Source organism: Chiloscyllium plagiosum, chromosome 22 (genome assembly GCF_004010195.1).
Source record: "Chiloscyllium plagiosum isolate BGI_BamShark_2017 chromosome 22, ASM401019v2, whole genome shotgun sequence".
NCBI lineage: Eukaryota > Metazoa > Chordata > Chondrichthyes > Orectolobiformes > Hemiscylliidae > Chiloscyllium > Chiloscyllium plagiosum.
Genome location: NC_057731.1, coordinates 47,914,528 through 47,939,509, shown reverse-complemented (window position 1 = coordinate 47,939,509; position 24,982 = coordinate 47,914,528). Strand labels below are relative to the sequence as shown.

Here is a 24,982-nt window from a genome sequence, read left to right as displayed (position 1 = left end):
ATTTATCAGTCTTTACGCGTTTTAAGATGTCCATCATCTCCTCCTGTGTCATATAGACATTTTTCAAGACATTGCCATTTATTTCCCCAAGGTCTCTCGCTTGTATATCCTTATCCACAGTAAACACAATTGCAAAATACTCTTTTAGTGTCTCCCCCATTTCCTGCGGTCTTGCTGATCTTTAAGAGGCCCTTATCTCTCCCTAGTTACCCTTTTGATCTTAACATATTTGTAGAATCCCTTTGAATTTTCATCTAAATTTGTCAAGGCTATCTCATGTTCCCTCCTTTTTGCCCTCCTTATTTCCTCTTGAATGTATTCCTACTGCCATTACACTCTTCCAGGGATTAGTTGTGATTTGGTCAAAATTTATAAAGTGCTACGAAATTAGAACACAAAAGACCATCAAATTTCAGGAACACAGAGTCAAGCTTGCAATTAGGGGGCATGATAAGTAAGAGTGCCTTTTCCTTCCTCAGAACTTCCATCCTTCTCCATGTCACTCTCTTGGCCAAAATATAGTAGCCATTTGTACAATAATAAGGGAGCCCTGAAAAAGGCTTAGCAAGTCCGCAACAAAATAACATCAAAGAGTGGTGAAAATTAATTTAACTTTGAAAAGTGAACTAGATATCAACATCAAAACTACTTGCCCGACCAATGGAAAAGAGGAAGGTGTGGATTACGTAATTCAGCAACAGGTCTTTTGCTGGCACTAAGAACCTTTGGGTGGACACCTTGCCCAGTGAGGAATGCTAGAAAGTCTAACAGCTCTGTTGAACAGATGTCATCAGAGAGGCAGTGGTTGCTCCCAGTACTACACTGACCCAGGGCCTCGAGACCACTGGCTCCCAGGGTACAGGTGAATAGCGTGAATAGCGAGAATCACGGCGAAATGGACTTGGCAGGCCCTTCCTAATGTTGAGTGTCTTCATCAGGCACTAAGTATCTTTGAACGAAGGATTCCACTCACTTGAAAACTGAGAAGCCACAAGCAGCCAAATGGGTGGCTTCTCCTTGTGTGGCAAGCTGACGATCAAGCCCTGATGAAGGGCTCTAGCCCGAAACGTCGATTCTCCTGCTCCTCGGATACGGTCTGACCTGCTGTGCTTTTCCAGCACCACACCCTCGACTCTGATCTCCAACATCTGCAATCCTCACTTTCTCAGAGTTGATTTCAACCCAACTGATCCCACATGGACTCCGGACTATATTCAGAAAAGATTCCTCACGAAGGGCTTATGCCCAAAACATTGATTCTCCGACTCCTTGGATGCTGCCTGACCTGCTGTGCTTTTCCAGCACCACTCCCTCGACTCTGATCTCCAGCATCTGCAGTCCTCACTTTCTCCGAGGTGACTATCAATTCCAGTTATAGTTTAATGAGGCCATTAAATAGAAATCCACACCCCACTCAATGACCTCAACTGAAGGAAAGGAGCAAACGCGGGGCCCTCTTGTATCAGTGGTAGTGTCCTTACCCATGGACCGACCCAAGTTCCAGTCCCACCTGTTCCAGAGGTGTGTAATAACATCCCTGAACCGGTTGATTAGAAAAGTAGGCGAAATAAAAAGAAAGCAAAGACCGTCTGCAAGTCCTTCCCGAGTGTGCATAAATCAAGTCGAAAATGAGAAGGTTATGCCTCCCATCGGATTAAATACTCCCATCGCAGGGCTGAGCATTAAATTCCACTCTTATTAAATCATTTGACTATCCAATCAGCAAAACTAAAGCTGCGGCTGAGTCACTGCTTACACTTCACATCAGCTCTGATGAAGAGTCATCTCGTCTCCGTAAAACCTGCGGATGCTGTAATTCGGAAACAAAACCAGGAATTGCTGAGGAAGGATCACTCGGCCCGCAATATTAACTTTGACTTCTCTCCACAGATACTGCCAGACCTGCTGAGTTTTTCCAGCAATTTCTGTTTGTGAGTCATTTAGACTCTAAATGTTAGCTTGCTTGCTCTCCATGGATGCTGCCTGACTCACTGATCTCCTGCATATTTTGTTTTCAGTACAAGTGAGAATGGGAATGTGAGGACAAGGACAGGGAAAATCATAAGAAGAATACAATGTTCAGTCATTTAGCACTTTGATAAAGGTTTTAGATTAACAAAGTTGCAGTAAAAGGTATTAACTACATGGTTTGAAGAGATGCAAGGGAGATGATGTCTTAACACTTCCTGACATTGGCTTTTTCTCAGGATGGAAAGGTCAACTACAAGAGGGCACAGGTTCATGGTGAGGTGGGGGGAGGGAGTTTGGGGAGAAGTGCAAGAAAAAGTTTTCTAACAGAGGGTGGTGAGTGCCTGGAATACACGGTCAGTGGAGGTGGTGGAAGCAGGCACATTGGAATGCTTGAGATGTATCATGATAGACACATGAATGGGAAACCGACAGAGGGATAAAAACTGTGCATGGGTCAATAAATACTGGGTCAAAATAAGGACTAGGAATAGGTGTAGGCTTGGTGGGCCAAAAGGCCAATTCCTGTGCTGTACTGTATTGTATTATTGCTAATCTCCTCTCGGCTTTTGACAATGATCGTTTTAATGCACAAAAGTTCATAGAATCATAGAACACTCCTACAGTGTGGGAGGAGGCCATTCAGCCCATCTAGTCCACATCGATCCTCTGAAGATCATCCCACCCAGACCCACACCTTTATCCTCATAAGGCCACATACACCAGGAGAAAGTGAGGACTGCAGATGCTGGAGATCAGAGCTGAAAATGTGTTGCTGGAAAAGCGCAGGTCAGGCAGCATCCAAGGAACAGGAGAATCGACGTTTCGGGCATAAGCCCTTCTTCAGGTTCCTGAAGAAGGGCTTATGCCCGAAACGTCGATTCTCCTGTTCCTTGGATGCTGCCTGACCTGCTGCGCTTTTCCAGCAACACATTTTCAACACATACACCATAGCCAACCCACCCAACCTGCACATCCCTGGACACTATGGGCAATTTAGCGTGGCCAATCCATCTAACCTGCACATCTTCGGACTGTGGAAGGAAAGCAGTGCATCCGGAGGGAACCAACACAAACAAGGGGAGATTGTGCAAACTCCACACAAACAGTTGCCCAATGGTGGAATCAAACCCGGGTCGCTGGTGTGGGAGGCAGTAGTGCTAACCACTGAGCCACCAATGGTTGGAGGAAAACAGCACTTTCGTTAAAATAAAAGTTACATTTGTCAGTAAATACAATCGCAAGAGTAACACGTTATACGTAAATGGGTGTTTCTGACAATTGAAACAATACCCAAGTTGGAGGTTAGATTGGACTCTATTAAACAGTGCCTTCTGTGCCTTATGTTTAACCCACTGATTTCCCCAGCCCTCTCCACCTCTCTTCCCTGCTCCCCCCCAACTCCACAACCCTCCTTGGTCATCTTCGTCTCTCAATTCCTTAATCCGAGGAAACAGAATAAAATGCAGAGAGCTTGAATTTAATGGTTTCCTGTTATTTGTCAAAGATTGGAGACATTTGAGGAAACACAGCAAACACTGACTTGTGAAAGTCAGCTGGACAGCAAGATTTGTGACACAAAACATGATGCCTTTCCACCCTCCAACATGCTGCACAGAAGTTCCAGCTGAATTTGAAACAGTGAACTAAAGGGTCGGTTCATGTCAAATCACTTTCCCTAATTCACCAGATTAAACGGTGGTGCCAGATACAATCAGAGCAATGGCTGATTTGGCTCAAATGGTATACATGACTGTCTTATGCATTATAATTCTAACCACTCTTACTAAGTATGTCAGCTTGTTTAAAATATCTAACTCCTGTGATTCTTCAAGCAGTTACTATCTGAAGGCTGCAATTCATTCAGAGTGAATTGCAGATAAAACAAAGCGCTCTCAGTCTTTACTTATGTGGTCTCTCATGTAAACTAAATGGCAGTCTCCCTTTCACGGTTTGACAGGGAAATTGTATTTTTCTAGGATTTCTGCACAGTTATGAGCAACATAATCCTTTCATTACAACAGAAAAAGAAGGAAATTGCACTGATCTACCATCTCAGGATGATTTCAAGAGTCTCACAATTAATGAAGGAGTCTCAACATACGGTTTGCAATGCAGTGGAGCGTGGCAGTCAGTTTGCAAAGAGTAAGCTCCCACAAACAGCAATGTGATAATGATCAGATAATCTTTCTTAACAATGACAATTAAGGGATAAATACTCGATAGAACATGGGGTAAACTTCAACAGCTTCTTCAAACAAGAAAAAACAAGAACTGCGGATGCAGGAAATCAGAAACAAAATCAGAGGTTGCTGGAAAAATTCAGCAGGTCTGGCATCATTTGTGCAGAAAAAGCAAAGTTAATGTTTTGGGTCCAATGACCCTTAGAACATAGAAAAGTACAGGACAAAACAGGCCCTTTGGCCCAAGATGTTGTGCTGAAGATTAATCCTAATGTAAAATAAAATAACTTAACATACACACCCCTCAATTCACTGCTGCCCACGTGCATGTCCAGCAGTCGCTTAAATGTCCCAAATGACTCTGCTTCCACCACCACCACTTTTGGCAAAGTATTCCATGCATTCACAACTCTCTGCGTAAAGAACCTTCCTCTGACATCCCCTCCATACCTTTCTCCTAATATCTTCAAACTATAACTCCTCGTGCCAGTCAATCCTGCCCTGGTGAAAAGTCTCTGGCTATTGACTCTATCCATTCCTCTCATTATCGTGTATACCTCGATCAGATGACCTCTCTTCCTCTTCCTCTCCAGAGAGAAAAGTCTGAGCTTAGTCAACCTTTCTTCATAAGACAAGCCCTCCGGTCCAGGCAGCATCCTGGTAAATCTCCTTTGACCCTCTCCAAAGTCTCTGTATCTTTCCTATCGTAGGGTGACCAGAACCGGACACAATATTGTACCCCAAAGATTCAGCAGTTGAAGAAATGTCATCACATTCTGCAACTGCTTCCTGATACTATGAATGCAATGATCTTGAGTAAAACATCCAAAGTCTCCTTTCAAATGCAGGATGAGTTCAGGGCAAAGCAGAGTGTTAGCCTGTACTATTTACAGCAAGTGTTTGACAACAAAATCTTGTAACTCACAAGACTCCAAGTTTGCAAAGTAGGCATCAGCACCATTCCCCAGTATGTCACAGAGATTTGTACCACTTATCGCCAGCACTTAAAAGAGCTAGAGAAATTCCAGCAGCAACGCCTCTGTCAGATTCAACAGGAGGATGGTCAAACAAATGCTGGTGTCTTTCTTGAAGCCAGCTCGATTAACATTCGGGCAACACTCTGTGGTAAAATCAACTCCTATGAACTGGATACTGCATCCAGTTGGTCAAAAATCACCTCATGTTGAAGTTTTTTTTTAAACTCTCAAACGACCAGTATTCTAGGGGAAGGTAAAGAAAACACTCCAAAGACACTCAGAAGTTGTCCTCGAAGGATGTCTGCATCGACATTAATGACTGGAAGGAACTTGGTACCAACCATTCAACCATGCCCACCAAGCTTAATCACACTGAGTCACTGTACAATGAGGCATAGCAGCAGCAATAGAAGGAAACAAAGGAAGCAAATTCCAAACGCTGGATTCTGTCTAATGGGGCATACCCAAACACCTGTAGGTCAAGAATTGTCCTGTTCAGTTACATGAAGACCCATGACAGAAACTCTCAACTCTGAGCAGACATACTCCCCAAGTCAAGGAATATCAGTCAAAGATTGGCACAAGCTTTCTTTTTCCAGATATAAAAAGGAATGCACTGCAATTCTCACTTATCATAGAGGGATCTGAACTGAGTCTGCAAAATTGTTAATCAAGTTTTACAACCTCTAATCCTTCTTTCATTGTCCAATTATCAACATGCTTGCAGTCTGGTGAACTCAACTTTGATTTTTCAAAAGTGAACAGCCTATTCAACTCCCTACATTTTAACAGTGATTGCATTTCAAAAATACTTTAACTAGTTGTAAAATGCTTTGGGACATCCTGAATATATGCAAGATACAACAGAATGCAAGTTCATTCTTCTCCTTTCTTACCAATTGTCATCAGTTCATACCTTTTGAGGAAAACTATCCCAATGTCAATTATTAATACATATGAAAAGGATATCACTGCTAATTGTTCATTTTTTTGAACTAATGCATTATTTTTGGTAACTCTACCTTCCAAAACACTGTTGCAGAACAGAATAATTTTCAAACACCCAGTCAGCAACAAACAGTTCTGAGACATATACAAAATGGGATTAAATGCAAAGTAAAGCTCCCTCTGTACTGTTCCCATCAAACATTCCCATGGCCGATATAGTACAACAGTTTCAGATTAAGTTCCCTCTACTCTTTTAAAGTGAAAGTAAAGCATCCTCGACACTATCCACATCAAACACTACTGATATCATCAAACACTTCCAGAACACATACAGCATGGGGTTAGATACACAGTAAAGTTACATTAGCAACACTGCTCAAAGATGCAGTGGCCAGATGCAAAGTGAAGCTCCTTTTGTGCTGTCCATTAAGACTACTTTGTCAGACACTGAGGGTTATATGTAGATTCAAGTTTTCTGCCCGTAGGAAGAATATGGCTCAGCTCCAGCAGCCCCTGCTGCACCAAGCCACTTAGTAAGTTTAAAAGGATGTCTAATGGTAAAGATTCCTCTTGAAATGAAGTGTAATCTGATAATATTTTTAATCATGATGCCAAGTAACAAGACAGAGCCTCCATCAAACAAAACTCTCACAGAACAAGACTGGGAGCTGTAAAATAAAAAGAACAGAATGTGCAATGTGAAGAGGTTATTAAAACTTGAAGTATTTTTCAAAACAGGTGCACTGCTAGGACTTAGGCAGGGATCCAACTTAGAGGAAATCAGTTGCTATTCACACACTGAAAGCAACTGTAAAGCCACAAGAAAACAATTTCAAAGGAGGAGGGTAAAGTAGGTTGTAGGTTTGCTGACTAGGGGCAGTATTTGCTGCCCATTTCTAATCGCCCTGGATAGGTTGCTTGCTTGGGTCATTTCAGAGGGCAGTTAAGAGTCAATCCATTGCTGTGGGTCTGGAGTCACATGACAGTCAGACCATGCAAGCAAGATAGACAGGCTGCAGGCTGGTAGAACACAACAAGCCAGGCAGCACCAAGAGGTGGAGAAGTTGACGTTTCGGGTGTAACCCTTCTTCAGGACTTCTCGTCAGAATCATCTACTTCCCCACCTCCCGATACTGCCTGGCTTGCTGTGTTCTTCCAGCCTCCTGCCTGGATTCCAGCATCTGCAGTTTTTTTTGTCTCAGACCATGCAAGGAAGGCAGATTTTCTTTTTAACCATCTGCCATGGTGGGATTCCCCAGAACGTTAATCTGGATTTCTGGTTTCTTCCAAGCATAGGGTCCATAACAGATAACAAAAGGTCTTCGGGTGGCATTAAGGATCACAGGACCCATGCTAGTCATGGGTTCTTAACAGTGTTGGTAGGACATAAACTTTCCGAGACAGAATAGAGGAAAACATCTTGTATTTTGGTCAAACTGTAGTGTTTTGTAGTAACTGGGTCAGCTCTCAAAATTTGGAAAGACCAACAGAGGTCCTTTAGATCAGTGGCTCCCTATCTTTTCAGTTTCAAGGCACACATCAATCAGACAAACAATTCTACACTATGACCACTTTTTAAGTTGAACTGATGGCTCACAAACATCATGAGTTCCAGCCTTACTACAGAGGTTTGCAACATAGTGCATATATCAAGCTAAAGAAGGATCAAAAATTAATGCCTTGCATCCACTGGCAACAAATACACCATCTTTGACTGGGAGCACAGACACGTTTCAAAATCTGCTCAACTCAACTAATTCTAACTACACGTGAACACAGCAAAATGCAAAGTAGGATAAACTGCAATTTGTTGAGTTACTGGGAAACTTAGGACTACGTTGTGCACAGTATCGCAAGTCAATGCATGTACAGTCTAGGGGGCTTTTGCATACACAGTTGGTAGAGATGGCTGCTATCAGCAGCTACTACTTTTAATAGTTGATGCCAAGGTTCTGGAGGAGATTGGAAGCATGGACACTATCTCGACACTCAGATAAAATGGCGTTGCTTCCCAAACTTTTCACGGCACACTTCTCACCTGCTGCAGCATACCATTGTATCAGGTCACATTAGTTGAAACCCACTGCTTTAGTTTGGTAGCACTCTGGAGAAAGAAACTGGGTGGCACAATGGTTAGCACTACAGCGACAGGGACCCAGGTTCAATTCCAACCTTGGGCAACTGTCTGTGTGGAGTTTGTACATTCTCCCTGCGTCTGTGTGGATTTCTGCTGGGTGCTCCGGTTTCCTCCAACAACCAAAGATGTGCAGGTCAGGTGAACTGGCCACGGTAAATGCAGATCTACGGGGATAGGGGGTGGGTTGGTGGCTGGGATACTCTTCGGAGGGTCAGTGCAGACACGATTGGCCAAATGGCCTCTTTCTACACTACAGGGATTCTATGAACTTTTGGTTTAGAACTGGCAACTCGAAAGTAAGGTTGAACTCATCAGAGAGTTCCTGAAATATGTCAGGATTGGGAAAGTGATCTGATCCAAAAACCAACACTGGAAGGAAGACAACAGATGTGAGAGCTCAGAGATCTAAAGGCCCAGCACGGTTGATGGAAACAAATGGAAGGGGATTCATGAAACCAGTGGGTGGTGCTGACTTTGGCTTTCTATTCAGTTCTCATGCAGCAATATCTCCAGAATACTCTTTCTATGCTGCCAAAGCATTAGGTTCCAGCCTTCTATGGTACTTTATTCTACAGTTTAACTCCAAAGCTAGGCTCTGAAAATCTTGAAATGAACAGTCTATATGTGGTAACTTCCAAAAGATCACACCAGAGAATAGAGAACAGTATACTAGCTACAACAGAAAGTCATAATTTATTAAAGTCCATTATAACACATGCTCCAAGAGGTTGGGCAAGAGCAAATGAGTGAGAGGGAGAGAAAAAAATGGAAATTGAAAAAAATTCCAGAGAAATAATACAATTTTATTTTAAATTTATGCAACATCACCGAAGTTCACTAATTTATTAGAAATATCCTTCTGCATCTTCAAACTAAATTCTCCCACAAAATACTGGTTTAACGCATTTAACAAAATTACAAAAATTTAATGTAATTGCCACTTACCGTAGTTATTGGTGGGATATCGCTTCCGCAGTTTTTCAGTCAACTTGGAGACTTTGCTCCTGATGGGCTCATTCTTATTAAAAAATCCATTGTCCTGCATGGTCAGATCATAATCCCCAGTGCACTGTGGACCATCATCATCCTCCTAAAGACAAAATAAATCATCATCAGATCAAAGATTAAATTCAAAACATACTAAGTGAACTTGGGAGAAAAAGCCAGTAGCTTTCACAATTGCACACCAAGTATTGGTCCATATCAGCTGTTTAAACATGGTCATGGAGCCACAAATAGATAACACATATGTTCTACCAGTTTGTGCTTATCCCAGGTTACTAATCTTGGGGTTCTAGTTTAGGATTCACCATCCAATAGTTGAATAAGAAAAAGGAGTGATACAGGGCTGAATTTGTTAGGCTTCAAAACGGAAGACAGCTAGGATTAAGTCAGTAATTGTGGTTGTTTAAGAGACCTACAGTGAGCAATAATGAATGAACAAAATTATTATGAGATTAATAAATGCATTACAGCAACAGGAAGACAACCTGGTTTTTGGTAGTTTGGGCTGAGGTCAGGGTTATCAACCCAACCTCCAGGCTTGTTGAGGGTACTAGGCAGGAAAACACATACTCAAAAGTGGAATATAGCAAACTTAGAGTTATGTGCACCATTCAGGCTTTCGTGAATTATAAACTTGACGATTACTTTGAACAGTTATTCAAACTGAGGACTGGCAGAAAAATGGAATTTGTCAAAAAAACAAAGACTAGGATTAACAACACATTGTTCGTCAGACCATGTCTCAAAAGTGTTCCAAATGTCATTGCACTTAAATGTAATAATTGCTATGATATAGATAAATGTGACTGTAATTTACCTGCAGTAAGATCACACTATAGAGATGAATGAACAGTTTTAATTGATTTATCGTGATTGTGTCTCAGCAGCAATGTCATCCAGGACACAGGAAACTCACCTTCAAAATGTGATATGGGGCCTCACATGTTGATTGGTATGAATGGACAACACTGCCTATCAGTGCTATACTGACAGAGCATTGCACTGAGCGCCAGAGATTGTGTGCCTTAACTTCTTTTTGGAATGAGTTCCACAAAAGACTAAGTTCCTGCTGAAAGGTAATTTAGTGGGTGTTAGCTGTTCATTTAGCTGTATGGGAGCAGACCACTGGCGTTACCAGGTTATCTGGAGTAGCAAATCAGTACTAGAGTTGATCAATAAATGTTGCCTTTCCAGCAATGTCCCAACCTAAAATCACATTTTGAATAGATTAGATTAAATTCCCTACAGCATGGAAACAGGCCCTTCAGCCCAATAAGTTTACATCAACCCTCTGAAGAGTAACCCACCCAGACTCATTTCTCTAAATTTACCCTTGACTAATGTACATAACACTATGGGCAATTTAGCATAGCCAGTTCACATGACCTGCACATCCTTTGGAATGTGGGAAGAAACTGGAGCACCCAGAGGAAACCCACAAGAAAGAGGGAGAATGTGCAAACTCTACACAGTCACCCGAAGCCAGAATTGAACCCGCATCCCTCGCACTGTGAGGCAGCAGTGCTAATCACTGAGCCACCGTGCCACCCAAATTTTTATTGCGGCAATATAAATATTTACATCTGGAACTCTTAACAAGATTTTTTGTTTAAAATCCCTTAATTACAATCAATCTTTGTACAGAAAAAAACACTTTCAGAACAGCCACACTGAACTCCATGCCAAATATACAAAGTATTCAGAGGATCAAACATGCTTAACATACAACGCTTGCTCAAAATCGATACAATGAAAATCTCAGATAGGTTATCTGATTTGTGCAGATATTATTTATTTAGTTTTATTAAGGATTGTCTGTCACATTGTTACCATGTCTTTCTCCCTCACATCTGGGTCAACTACCCAGCTGCTATAGATGGAAAGTCCATCATTTAGCCCATCCAGCCTTTTCCATTCACCTTGTTAATCAATTGGATAATTAGATATTAACTCCACCAACTGCCATAGTATTGTAACTATCTTAGCTCCAACTGCAAATTTTCATTCCTTACTCTAACCCCAATTTCACAGTTTATATTCACAGATCCCTAGAGTTAGCTTGTTTTATAGGGTGACTTATGCAACAACAAATTGCATTTGCATTGCACATTTAATGCAGTCACCAACACGCTTTACAAGAGCATTCTCAAACAAAATTTGACATCAACGCAAATAAGGGGCTACTGGTTCAGGTCATCAAACATTTGATCAAAAAGGCTTTATTTGACACAATTTGATTTATTACGGTCATGTGTACCAAGGTACAGTGAAAAGTGTTGTCTTATGTGCTTTGCAGGCAGATTGTATTATACAAGCCCATCAGGGTAACAGAACAGAGTGCAGGATACAGTGTTACATGTGCCAAAAAGGTGCAGAAAGACATCACCAGTAGCATTTAAGAGGGCCATTCATAAGTCTGATAACTGCTGGGAAAGGGAGTCTCAAAGGTGGGTCAAGGAATGCTCAATGGCAGAGGTGAAGAGTGTGTATTTCAGAGCTTAGAAAGGTCAGTAGCATAGCTAATGCTAGAACCAGAGTGCTGTAGAGATTTAGAAAATTGTGGCACTAAAGGAGATTAGTGTGATGACAAGATCACGGTGGAATTTGAAAACGGTTTTAAAATGGAAATTTAAAAATGGCGTGTTGCTCAATTGAGATCAATGTCGGACAGCGAGCACAGAGATGAACAAGGCCATAGTCAGAATTTTGGACAGGCATAGGTTTGGAGAGACTGGAAGATCGGAAGCCAGCTAGGATGGCACTGAAATAGTTGAGATCACAAAGCCATGAATGAGGATTTTAAAAGATGAGTTTCAGCAAGTTGAAGTTAGGTGACGTTACAGATGTGAAAACAGGCAGTCTTAGTGGTAGCACAGTCGCAAAGTAAATGGGGCTAGTTAGTTCAGTTGATTGTATAGTGATGCTAACAGCATAATTCAATTCCTGCACTGGTTGAGGTTACTGTGAAGGTCCTGCCTTCTCAACCTCCTCTTTTACTTGAGTTGTGACCACCTTCAGATTAAATTCACTACTAAGTCATCTCTCTCTCCCTAACGAGACAGCAGCCCCAAGGTCAACTGGGAGTATGTTGACTTTACCTTTTGGTCTGATGCCCATCTCCGAATCAACAATGACACCCAAGATCGTGAACAGTCTGGTTCAGCTCGTAGCAGAGAAAGCACTGCTGCATTAACAAATCCATTGTAAATAGCATTGTGAGAATTACTGTTCATAGTAGGGGCAATTCAGTATAAATATGAACCATTCAAATTTTAATGAACTTAATTTGGTACTGAATAAACTAGGCAATAAATTAAGTTTAGATGATAACTCCACAAGTGTGCATAAAACAAAATATACGATTGTGTGAATAACACAAAATTCCAGACATATGGCCTGGGTAAGCGTTTGCAGATGTCTGTCATATAGACTAATAAGAGTACCACTTCTGCCGCCCCGTGCCTTTGTAGCAGAACTAAGTATCATTGTTTATTGCTAAAGGATGTACTGGGATCCCTCTAGTAAATCAAACAGACAAAACAAGGAAGGGAAATCCCTCACTTTCCACTTGTACAAAAATGGTTTTCTAACAATCATAAAAGAAAGCTAATGAGCACAGATTTTATCCTTATTCAAGCTTGTGAAGATGCCTTAGGCTATCACCATTCAGTTAGTTAAAAATCACATAACACCATGTTATAGTCCAACAGGTTTATTTAATGCTTCCAGACAAATCTGTTGGACTATAATCTAATGTTGTGTGATTTTTAGCTTGTCCACCCCAGTCCAACACCAACACCGCGACATCATGGCTACCATTGAGTTAATTCATTTAGGGTTCAGAATGGAGCACGCTCTCACTTCTGAATCCCAAGGCCTTGAGTTCAATGTGCTTCCCAGAAAACCAAAAGAACTGCGGCAGCTGTAAATCAGAAACAAGATCTGAAATTTCTGGAAAAGCTCAGTAGGTTTAGCAGCATCTGTGTAGAGAAGTCAGAGTTAGCATTTTGGGTCAAGTGACCCTTCCTCGGTTCGGAACTTCCTCACAACTGAGGAAGGGTGACTCGGCCTGAAAACTTAACTCTGATTTCTCTCCACAGATGCTGCCAGATGTGCTGAGCTTTTCCAGAAATTCCTGTTTATGCTTCCCAGAAACTTGAGCACAAAGTCCAGATTGACACTTCGTGCCATATTTTGAGATAAAATATGACACTGAGGCCTTATCTGGCTTCTCAAGTATTTGTAAAAGGTCCCAAGGCACATCTTTTTTTTAAACAACCTATTTTTCTAATCAACCTAAAAATAACAAATGCTGGAGATTACAATGGACATGCAGGAGGCTGGAAGATCACAGCAAGCCAGGCAGCATCAGGAGGTGCAGAACTCAACATTTTGGTATAACCCTTCTTCAAGACCTGGACCAGTTCCACCACAGAACACACTAGATGGCTTCCTTCTTTAGAGACCACAATTTCCCTTCCCACATGGTTAAAGATGCCTTCCAACGCATCTCGTCCTCATCCTGCCCCTCTGCCCTCAAACCCCACCTCTCCAACCGTAACAAGGACAGAACCCCCCCCCCGGTGTTCACCTTCTACCCTACCAACCTTCGCATAAACCACATCATCTGACGACATTTCTGCCACCTCCAAACAGACCCCACCACCAGGGATATATTTCCCTCCCCACCCATTTCCGCTTTGCACAAAGGCCGCTCCCTCTGTGACTACCTGGTCAGGTCCACGGCCCCCAACAACCCACCCTCCCTTCCTGGCACCTTCCTTTGCCACCGCAGGAATTGCAAAACCTGCGCCCACACCTCCTCCCTCATCTCCATCCAAGACCCCAAAGGAGGCTTCCAGATCCATCAAAGTTTTACCTGCACATCCATCAATATCATTTATTGTATCCGTTGCTCCCAATGCGGTCTCCTCTACACTGGGGAGACTGGACGCGTCCTAGCAGAGCGCTTTAGGGAACATCTCCGAGATACTTGCACCAATCAACCCCACCGCCCAACATTTCAACTCCCCCTCCCACTCTGCTGAGTACATGCAGGTCCTGGGCCTCCTCCACCACCGCTCCCTCATCACCGATGCCTGGAGGAAGAACGCCTCATCTTCCACCTCGGAATACTTTATCCCCAGGGCATCAATGTGGATTTCACCAGTTTCCTTATTTCCCCTTCCACCACCTCACCACAGTTCAGCACCGCCCTCATGACCTGTCCTGCCTGCCTATCTTCCTTTCTACCTATCCACTCCACCCTCCTCTCTGACCTATCATCTTCATCCCACCCCCATTCACCCATTGTACTCTATGCTACTTTCGTCCCACCCCCATGCCCTCTCATTTATCTCTCCACTCTGGAGGCACCCTGCCTCTATTCCTGATGAAGGGCTTTTGCCCGAAACGTCGATTTTCCTGTTCCTCGGATGCCACCTGACCTGCTGTGCTCTTCCAGCACCACTCTAATCTAGACCCTGCCTATTTTGAATCCCAGCACCAGCAGTTTTTTTTTGTCTCTAACAGAGATTACAGCGGGTCAGACAGTATCTGTGAAGAGAAAGCAAACTTAACGTTTAGGGTCTAGATGACTCTTCATCAGACCTCTGATGAGTCATCCAGAGTTGAAACGTTAGCTTGCTCTCTCTCCATGATGTTGTCTGACCCGCTGTGATTTCCAGCATTTGTTTTCAGTACAGATTCCAACATCTGCAGGAATTTGTTCCTACATTGAACAGTTGATTAGAAACAGAGATGTTATTACACACCTTTGGAGCAGGCGGGACTTGAACCTGGGTCAGTTCAAGGATGGGGATGCTACTTTTCAGAAGAAAACTACAGCTCTCTTTAATGTCCTCAAGGCAATAGTTATCCCTCAATCAACACCCTGAAGACAGATGATCTGGTCGTTGTCACAGTATTGTTTATGGGATCTTGTGCAAATTGGCTGCCATTGTTTTCAACAATAAAACATTTTAAAAGTATATCATCGGTATAAGGTGCTTTGAGATGGCCTGAGCATGAGAAAGGCTCTGATGCCGAGTCATCTAGACTCAAACCATTAGCTTGCCTTCTCTCCAGTGACCTCAAGCATTTTTTTTTGTTTTCAGTTGAGAAAGGCAGAACCTGATTACAAAATATTTTGTACCAAATGGCCTAATGTGCCCTTAACGCAAACTGGGAACAAGTTAAAAGTGTAAACCTATTATTCAGATGGAAATAATCTTGCTCAAACCAACTGAAAAATAAACAGCATTACCCAACTGTGCCCTGTATCAACCTAATGTTTTTATAGACTAATCTCCATTTGCTTTGATTTTCTGCAAATCTTAAACATGCACTCCACTACACAACAGCTTTCACTAATACTCCAAGTTATACTTGCAAATTATATTTAAAAGAAATCAAAGGCTACTTACAATACTTAAATACCCAAGGATATCAGGTAATTAGGAAGGATAGGCAGGAAGGAAAGGGAGGTGGGCTCTTAACTAAGGATGAGATTAGGGCGATAGGGAGAGATGGTATAGGAAACAAAAGAGCAAAATGTTGAATTCATTTGTGTGGAGATCAGGAATAGTAAGGGGAAGACATCGCTGGTTGGAGTAGTCTGTAGACCACCCAATCTTACTACTACAGTGGCACAAGTGATCAATCAAGAAATATCAGATGCATGCAAGAATGGGAAGGCAATAGTCATGGGGACTTCAACATGCACATTGATTGGCTGAATCAAATCAATAGAGGCAGTCTTGAAGAGGAACTCATCCATGATAACTTTCTTGAACAGCATGTTACCAAACCTACAAGGGGGGATGCAATGGGCGTGGGGGGGGGGGGGGGGGGGGGGGGGGGGGGGGGGGGGAACGTGCAATCTTAAATCAGTCCTGTATAATGCGACAGGTAAAATGAATGATCCCGTAGTTAAGGAACCTCTCAGAAAGAGTGATCACAGTTGATCAAATTTCATGTACAAATAGTATCATCTAAAATGGATGTTATGCTGAAATAAGGGAGACTTTAATGGGATGAGGAAGGAGTTGGATAAATTTAGACTAGGAACACACGTTATATGGTGGAACATTTGAGGAGCAGTGGAGGACTTTCAAAGAGATTTTTACAGTGCTCAAGGAAAGTATATTCTGGTCGAAAACAAGTTCGGAAGAGCCTGCCTTGGATAACCAAGGAAATAAAGGAAGTGATCCAATCAAAAGCTCAGGTTTACAAAGTGGCAAGAGTAGTGGGAAACAGGAAGACTGGGAAAACTTTGAAAAGCAACAAAGAACCAGGAAGCAAGCAATAAAGAAAGGAAAGATAGATTATGAATGCAAATGAGCAGAATACAAAAACTGATAGGAAGCGTTTTTATAAATATATAAAATGGAAAAGGGTGGCTAAAGTCCCTTGCGGAGAACTAATATTGGGTAATGCTGAAACAGCAGAGGACTTGAATAACTATGTTGTGTCAGTCTTCACAGTGGAAGATGTGTCTAACATGCCAAAGAATGATGTTAAGGATATGATAGGAGGTGAGGATCTCGATTCAATTGTTATTACTGAAGAGGTAGTGTTGAGCAAACATGAGGGGATAAAAGTAGATAAGTCACCTGGTCCTGATGCAATGCATCTCAGGTTGCTCAAAGAAATGGTGAAAGTTATAGTAGGTACGTTAGTGGCAATTTACCAAAATTCACTGGACTCCAGGCAGATTCCAGCAGACTGGAAGACAGGGAATGTCACGCTGCTGTTTAAAAAAGGCTGTAGGCAAAAGGCAAGTAACTATAGGCCAGTTAGCTTAACAGCTGTAGTTGGGAAAATGCTGGAGGCCATCATTAAAGAAGAAATAGTGAGATATCTGCAATGGAAAGGGTTCCATCAGGCAGATGCAGCATGGATTCAGGAAGGGGAAGTCATGTTTGACAAACTTACTGAGCTCTTTGAGGATGCAACAAGTGCAGTGGATGGAGGGGAATGGGTGGATGTTGTATAATTGGATTTACAGAAAGCGTTCAATAAGGTGCTGCATAAAAAACTCATGCATAAGTTAAGAATGCATGAAGTTGCAAGGAATGTACTAGCATGTATAGGGGACTGGTTAACCAATAAAAAGCAGAGAGTTGGGATAAATGGGTGTTTCTCTGGTTGGAGATTAGTGGTGAGTGGGGTGGCGCAGGGGTTGGTGTTGGGCCCACAACTGTTCATGATATATATAAACAATATGGAAGAGTAGATAGTTGATGAAACTAAATTGAGGGGAAAGGCAAATTATGCAAAAGAATGTGGAGGGTCTGCAGAGAGATTTAGCTAGGTTGAGTGAGTGGGCAATGGTCTGGCAGAGGGAGTACAATGTTGCTAAATGTGAAGTTATCCACATTGGAAGTAAAAATAGTAGGTCAGTGACATTTAAATGGTGAAAGATTGCAGCATACTGTTGTGCAAAGCGACTTAGGAGGGCTCGCACATGAATCGCGAAACGTTCATTTGCAGATGCGACAGATAATCAGGAAGCCAAACGGAATACTGGCTTTCATTGCCAGAGGAACTGAACTTAAGAGCAGGGAGGTTCTGCTGCAATTGTACAAGGTGTTGATGAGGCTGCACCTGGAGTATTGTGCACAGTTCTGGTCTCCTTACTTGAGGAAGGATATAGTGGCTTTGGAGGCGGTGCAGAGGAGGTTCACCAAGTTGATTCTGGAGATGAGAGGGTTACCTTATGAGGAGAGGTTAAGTTGCCTGGGACTGTACTCACTAGAATTTAGAAGAATGAGATGGGATCTTATAGAAACATATAAGGTAATGAAAGGGATAGATAAGATAGAGGAGGCAAGTTGTTTCTGCTGGTGAGTGAGACTAGGACTCGGGGACATGGCTTCAAGATTAGAGGGAGTAGATTTAGGACAGAGATGATGAGAAACTACTTTTACCAGAGAGTTGTAATTCTACAGAATTATCTGCCCAAGGAAGCAGTAGAGGCAGCTTCATTAAATATATTCAAGACATATTTGAATGTATTTTAGTATGGTAGGGGAATTAAGGGTTATGGGCATAATGCAGGTAGGAGGAGCTGAAACAGTGGATAGATCAGCCATAATTTTAAGGAATGGCAGAGCAGGCTTGATGGGCCAAATGGTCTACTCCTGCTTCTATTACTATGAAACTACAAAAGCTCACTCCCATTCCAAAAAATACTGGCCAGAACTGGCACAAAGCCACAGGCCCCAACCACACTCAAACTTGGCAGCAGGTCAACATCTAATCTGGGAAAAATCGGTCATGTTTGTGCTGTCATGAGTTTAGGCAGATTAAGCTAGTGTGGGGAGATTTATAATATACTTCATGAAGTTTGAAATTAACTTGACCCAGGGAGTGTGTTGCATTTACTTTGGGAATGTTCAGTTGTATTTCTAAGATGGTTTGGATAACTAAGTTAGAGGTGAGGCAGCAAGGCACTTCAGTTTTATTTGATATTTTTAATGAATTAATTACAATAGGAGACTATGCACTGAGTTCTGATTTAAAAGAGCAGAACAAGCTGCATTTATCTGGACAAGCACTTATTTACATTAAAGTGGACACCATCTCCTTACTCTCTTCACAGAAGCTCTTCCATGATCTTAGCCTTGAGTTCAATATCCTGGTTCTCAAATGCTTCTTTCTGCAGCCAGTCAGTCAAAGACTGAACTGACACAATGGAGGCGATGAAGAATTTCATTATCTTTATCTGTCTATTCTGAGAGCAGATTCCCAAGGTACGGAAGACGGACCTCATTTCCAGGATCTCACCGTTGATCATAAATTAATGGTCAGGCAGTTGTGGTGCTGCAGAAATTGGTTGGAAGAGGAGCTTCATTTTCTAGACGTTTGATGAATGGCACATTTTCTCATTTGTTTTGGAAGAAATGAAAATCATCTGAAATGCAGTTCAAGTCAGGGAGCACACAGGCACCATTTGAACACTAGCATAATCTGTACATTGAAACTCCAAGGTTGAAATTAGAATGGTTTTACTTTGCATTGAAGGAGATGCAAATTGAATAGTTTCCCATCTGATCTGTGGATCGTCTTGAGACAAGATGCAGTATTGCAATGAGAAATATGAAGAGGAGAGTCGATGCAACCTTCTTTGACCCCAGTTCTTACTGAGGTAAGGTAGAGGGAGATGGCCTTCCAAAACACATCAACACGTAGTTAAAACCTCATATCGTGTTATCTCAGTGGAGGATGATGTAAACTACATGCGCATGTTCCTCAAGCCACGAAATGGAACAATGTATTGCAGATAGAAGATAATGACAAGAAACATCAATGTAAAGCCATAGACGTTGTGCTGAATTAATTTTTCAACTCAACACCCTAACCAGAAGGATGCTGATTATTTTAATGTGGACACAAGAATATCAGAAGTACTAACCAGCTACCTTATCCATCTCTTGGTGACAGAATTACACTCTTCCTGCAAACATAAAAGCAATCAGTGCAACAGGAACTAAGTCACCTCCCCAGCCCATTAAATAATATTCATGGGTTCAGAAGGGTAATGGATTTTGTAAACTGTTCAGAACATACAACACTCATTCAGTAAAAAGAACATTGCCATGAATTAAGTTGAGTAAAAAGAGAATGCCTACCCCTTTAAAGTCACACAAATATTTTCCATTATTGAAAAGGAGTATCCATTTGAACATTCACATGCTACTTACCGTAACCAGCAGCTGATGCTCCTTTTGGAATAAGCAGAAAAAGACAAAGGAACAATTTGAAATACTGAACACGGGTTTAAAAAAAAACACACAATGCTTAGCAGAATTCATTTTGTAAAGCTAAAGGCAAATTTGTCTAGTCTTACCAGACCACAGGGCTGCTCTCTCATTAGAGAGAGATGTCTGATGGTGGTTTAACCAGAGGGTCACCACACCAGAAGCGAGGGGAGAACTTGAGAAGACAACATATCTGAAGGAACCTCAGTCACATTAAATATTAACTTTATTTCCAAACCTCTCCATGGTCTTAATTATCTCTGATCCTTTCCCAACTCTGAATCTTTGAGTTATCTGCACACCACCATTGAATGGCTTCTTGTGCCAGCCCAATTGTAATTGCTCTAGTATAGGTGACCATGTCTTCAGCTGCTTTGACTCGAATCTTTGAAATCCCTTGTCTCAAATCCCAAATTTTTCTGCCTTTCTTTCCAGTGTTAAGGTACACCTTATAAACTACCTATTTGGTCGCCTGCCCTAATCTTTTGTTGCAGCTTAGTGTCAAAATTTGCTTGATAACTTGTGATGTACTGTCTTAAAATATCCTCTTGACTTAAATTTGAGAATTACATGCACTCTGTGCCTATCACACTGGGGCAGCATGGTGGCTCAATGGTGAACACTGCTGCCTTACAGCTCCAGAGACCTGGGTTCAATTCCTGCCTTGGGTGACTGTCTCTGTGGAGTTTGCACATTCTCCCCGTGTCTGCGTGGGTTTCCTCTGGGTGCTCTGGTTTCCTTCCACAGTGCAAAGATGTGCAGGCCAGGTGAATTGGCCATGCTAAATTGCCCATAGTGTTAGGTACATTAGTCAGAAGGAAATGGGTCTGGGTGGGTTACTCTTCAGAGGCTCGGTGTGGACTTGTTGGGCCGAAGGGCCTGTTTCCACATTGTAGGGAATCTAAACTAATCTAACTTTACTGTGAAGTCCCTTGGGACCTTTTACTACCTTAAAGGTGCTAAACAAATAAAAGTCATCACTGTGGTCAATTCTGATGCTGACAGATCTGCTATTTAGTTCCAACACACTCTGCTTTTATGATATGGAGATGCCGGTGTTGGACTGGGGTGTACAAAGTTAAAAATCACACAACACCAGGTTATACGTCAACAGGTTTAATTGGAAGTACTAGCTTTCGGAGTACTGCTCCTTCATCAGGTGGTTGTGACAACCATCTGAAGAAGGAGCAGCACTCTGAAAGCTAGTGCTTCCAATTAAACCTGTTGACCTATAACATGGTGTTGTGTGATTTTTAACTCTGCTTTTATTTCAGCTACTCGTTAGAATTTCTAATTTATATCTGAACATTACTCCAGTTGGTTTTAATTGCTCTGAACAATTCAATTATGCAAGAAATATAATATTATTGTTAAAGCAAAGTCAACAGTTTGCATTTTTAAAAATTTGCCAGAATGGCATGGTCTCTGGGAGAGAAGGGAACAAATCAAATACAAAGTAATACATCTGTACACTGCCCCACTAAACATTTCCTGAGCAGTTTAAACATACACTACACGTCTTTCTACACTGCACTATTATACATTCCTTAGGCAGATACAGCAGTGGCACAGAGTACAGCATTTCATTCTCCTTTTAACATGTATTTTGGTTCCAATCTCAAAGATGCACTTTCTACCACAGGTCGTTCTGCTATAACGTGATGGTTGCGCAGTTGAGCAACCTTGTGTGATAAAAAAAAGTGCTTAAAGTGTTAGTAACGTAATCATGTTACAACTAACACACATTTTAAAATTTTGCACTTTTGAAACAGTGCCCACAATTCGTTAATCGTGTTATAGTGAATTTCTGTTAACAAAACACTCATTATAGCAGAACGACTGTATTACAATTACATTTCCCAATCAACCTTTGAAAAGTAGCCAATGTGCTGCAAACTATCTAACTGTTACCAACTCCCTTTACTCCTTTTAAGGGCACTGCCAGGCAGTGAGTTTTGCCAATCTGTCTGAGCTTCTGCAGTGCCCATTCCCACTCTTAACCGCTGATCTCGCGATACTACATAGTAATCAGTAGTAGGAACCTCAGTTGATTTTTCCTTGCCTCATTCTAGGAAAGCTGACCATTCTTCGTACCAGACTGAGATAAGGTAACTGACACAATACGTTCACCAATGTTAGTGCTGTGCTTTATTTAGATCAGTCATCAAAGGGAAATTTATCTAATCTTAATCATTTATCGGTTTTATTACATTGTTTGTAAATCTTTAAATCTAAACAGCAGCAGAAGGCTCAAAAGGGTTGCAGTAACAGGATCAATAGAGAAAGCAAGGCACATTTGAGATCAGCTAACTTAGCAGAGGATTGGTTGTGTGGTGGATAGTGAAGAATGTTACAAAAAAAATCTTAATCAATTGGCTAAAGAGTGGCAGATGGAGTTTAATTTAGATAAATGAGGTTTTGCAGTTTGGTAAAAATAAGGGCAGACTTATAGAATTAAAAGTAGGGCCTTGGGTAGTGTTGTAGAACAGAGAGATGTAGGGGGTTCAAATACATAATTATTTGAAGTTTGTATCATGTATTGATAGGGTGGTTTAGAAAGCGTTTAACACGCTTGCGTTCATTGCTCAGACTTTTGAGTATAGGAGTTGGACCGTTATGTTGAGGTTGTACAGGATGTTGGTGCAGTCTCTTCTGGAATAACGTTCCCTGTTAAAGGAAGGACATTATTAGGATGGAGATGGTTCAGAAGAGATTTACCAGGATATTGCCAGGAATGAGGGTCTGAGTTATAAGGAGAGGCTGGATAAGCTAGGACTTTTTTTTACTGAAGCATGGGAAGTAGAGAGGTGACCTTATAGAGGTTTATAAAATCATGAGGAGTATAGATAAGATGAATGGCAGCATTCTTTTCCGTTGGGCAAGAGATTTCAAGATTAGAGAGCACATTTTTAAGATGAGAAGACAAAGATTTTAAAAAGACATGAGGGGCAATTTGTTTATACGGAAAGTGGTTCATGTACGGAATGAACTTTGAGAGGAAGTGATGGGATGCAGGTACAATTACAACGTTCAAAACACATTTGGATAAGTACATGAATAAGAAATGTTTAGAGGGATATGGGCCAAGCAGAGGCAGGTGGGACTAGTTTAGTTTGGGATTATGTTCAGCACAGACTGGTTGGACCGAAAGATCTGTTCCCATGCTGTATGATTCTATGACTCTAGAATTTGTACTTATATACCCTCTTTGAAGATTGTATAATTGAAAAATACAGAAAATATTTTTGAAGTGGAAAGTGAAATATGGGAAACATGGCAGCCAATTTGTACACAGCAAGATTTCACAAACAGCGGTGCTCTCACGACCATATAATTTGATTTAAGCAGATTGACTAAGGAATGAATATTAGTTAAGGTGCCAAGACAAACTCCCCTAGCTTCAAAATACATTTAGCAGTCAACGGAGAGCGCTTTTAGGGCCTCAGCTTAAAGTATCATCAGAAAAGCATCTCTAGCAGTACAAGACTTCCATAGTACTGGCCTGGGACAGGCTGTATGAACTACACATTCAAGTTCATACAGAAGGAACCCAAATTCTTCAGATTTATACATGAGAGTGCTGCGTGCTGCCAACTCTGGCATGGCTGACATACTGGGCCAGAGATAGGAAACGAATGGTCCGCATGGACTACACCACAAGATTTTAGGCACAGTTCCCACTAACAACGAAAAAAAAATTTCCAAAAACTCTAGCATATAGGAAAGCTGCCCTAGAATTATGTCCACCTGACCAGGTTGCCAGATATTAGGAACTGCGGTGTTCTGCATTTTCAGTGCCTAGTCCTTTTTGAAAAAATCTCTTTCATGGGATGTCAATGCCGCTAGCAAGGTCAGCACTTTGTTACCTGTCCCTAATTGCCTTAAAAGTCAATAACTTTCTATGCCAGTTCAGAGGGTAGTTGAGACCTTACCATGTGTAGATCAGGTTAAGTAAGGACAGTAAATTACTTTTCCTAAAGGTCATTGGTGAAACAGGTAAGTTTATACAACAACTGGTGATAGTTTAATGGCACCTTTAATGAAACTGTCCACCAATTTCAACCTTTCCCTTGATCATAAGTCTAGTAGAAGTAGAAGAGAGCATGAAGGGTTCAAATCAACACCAAAAATCCAACCAGATTAACTGGCTCTTCAGAGAAGAAGACTGGTCACATTTAATCCAGTTTAGTCTAAATGGTACTGCAGATCCACGGAAAGTGCTTGACTTGTAATTACTCTCCAGCATGTTAGACAATTACAGTTCTTTGGGTCACCTGGAACTAGGCAATAAATGTGAACTTGCCAGCCATGCTAACATTCTGAAAATTATTTCTTTATTTGAATCACTTAGAACATAGAACATAGAACAATACAGCACAGAACAGGCCCTTCGGCCCACGATGTTGTGCCAAACTTCTAACCTAGATTAAGTACCCATCCATGTACCTATCCAAATGCCGCTTAAAGGTCGCCAATGATTCCGACTCTACCACTCCCACGGGCAGCGCATTCCATGCCCCCACCACTCTCTGGGTAAAGAACCCACCCCTGACATCTCCCCTATACCTTCCACCCTTCACCTTAAATTTATGTCCCCTTGGCCAATGATTCCGACTCTACCACTCCCACGGGCAGCGCATTCCATGCCCCCACCACTCTCTGGGTAAAGAACCCACCCCTGACATCTCCCCTATACCTTCCACCCTTCACCTTAAATTTATGTCCCCTTGTAACACTCTGTTGTACCCGGGGAAAAAGTTTCTGACTGTCTACTCTATCTATTCCCCTGATCATCTTATAAACCTCTATCAAGTCACCCCTCATCCTTCGCCGTTCCAACGAGAAAAGGCCGAGAACTCTCAACCTATCCTCGTACGACCTATTCTCCATTCCAGGCAACATCCTGGTAAATCTTCTCTGCACCCTCTACAAAGCTTCCACATCTTTCCTAAAGTGAAGCGACCAGAACTGCACACAGTACTCCAAATGTGACCTAACCAA

General features: G+C 41.8%; 1 protein-coding gene across 1 annotated transcript in view; it reads right to left on the bottom strand.

The window, feature by feature from the left end:
* zfyve27 (zinc finger, FYVE domain containing 27) overlaps positions 1 to 24,982 on the bottom strand; it is a 185,570-nt gene that overhangs the window by 93,856 nt on the left and 66,732 nt on the right. Inside the window, exons 8-9 of the mRNA XM_043713175.1 lie at positions 19,925 to 19,945; positions 9,159 to 9,303 (exon numbers count right to left, since the gene is read on the bottom strand). Of these exons, the coding sequence (XP_043569110.1) occupies positions 9,159 to 9,303; positions 19,925 to 19,945 (166 nt within the window). The remainder of the gene's footprint in view (positions 1 to 9,158; positions 9,304 to 19,924; positions 19,946 to 24,982) is intronic.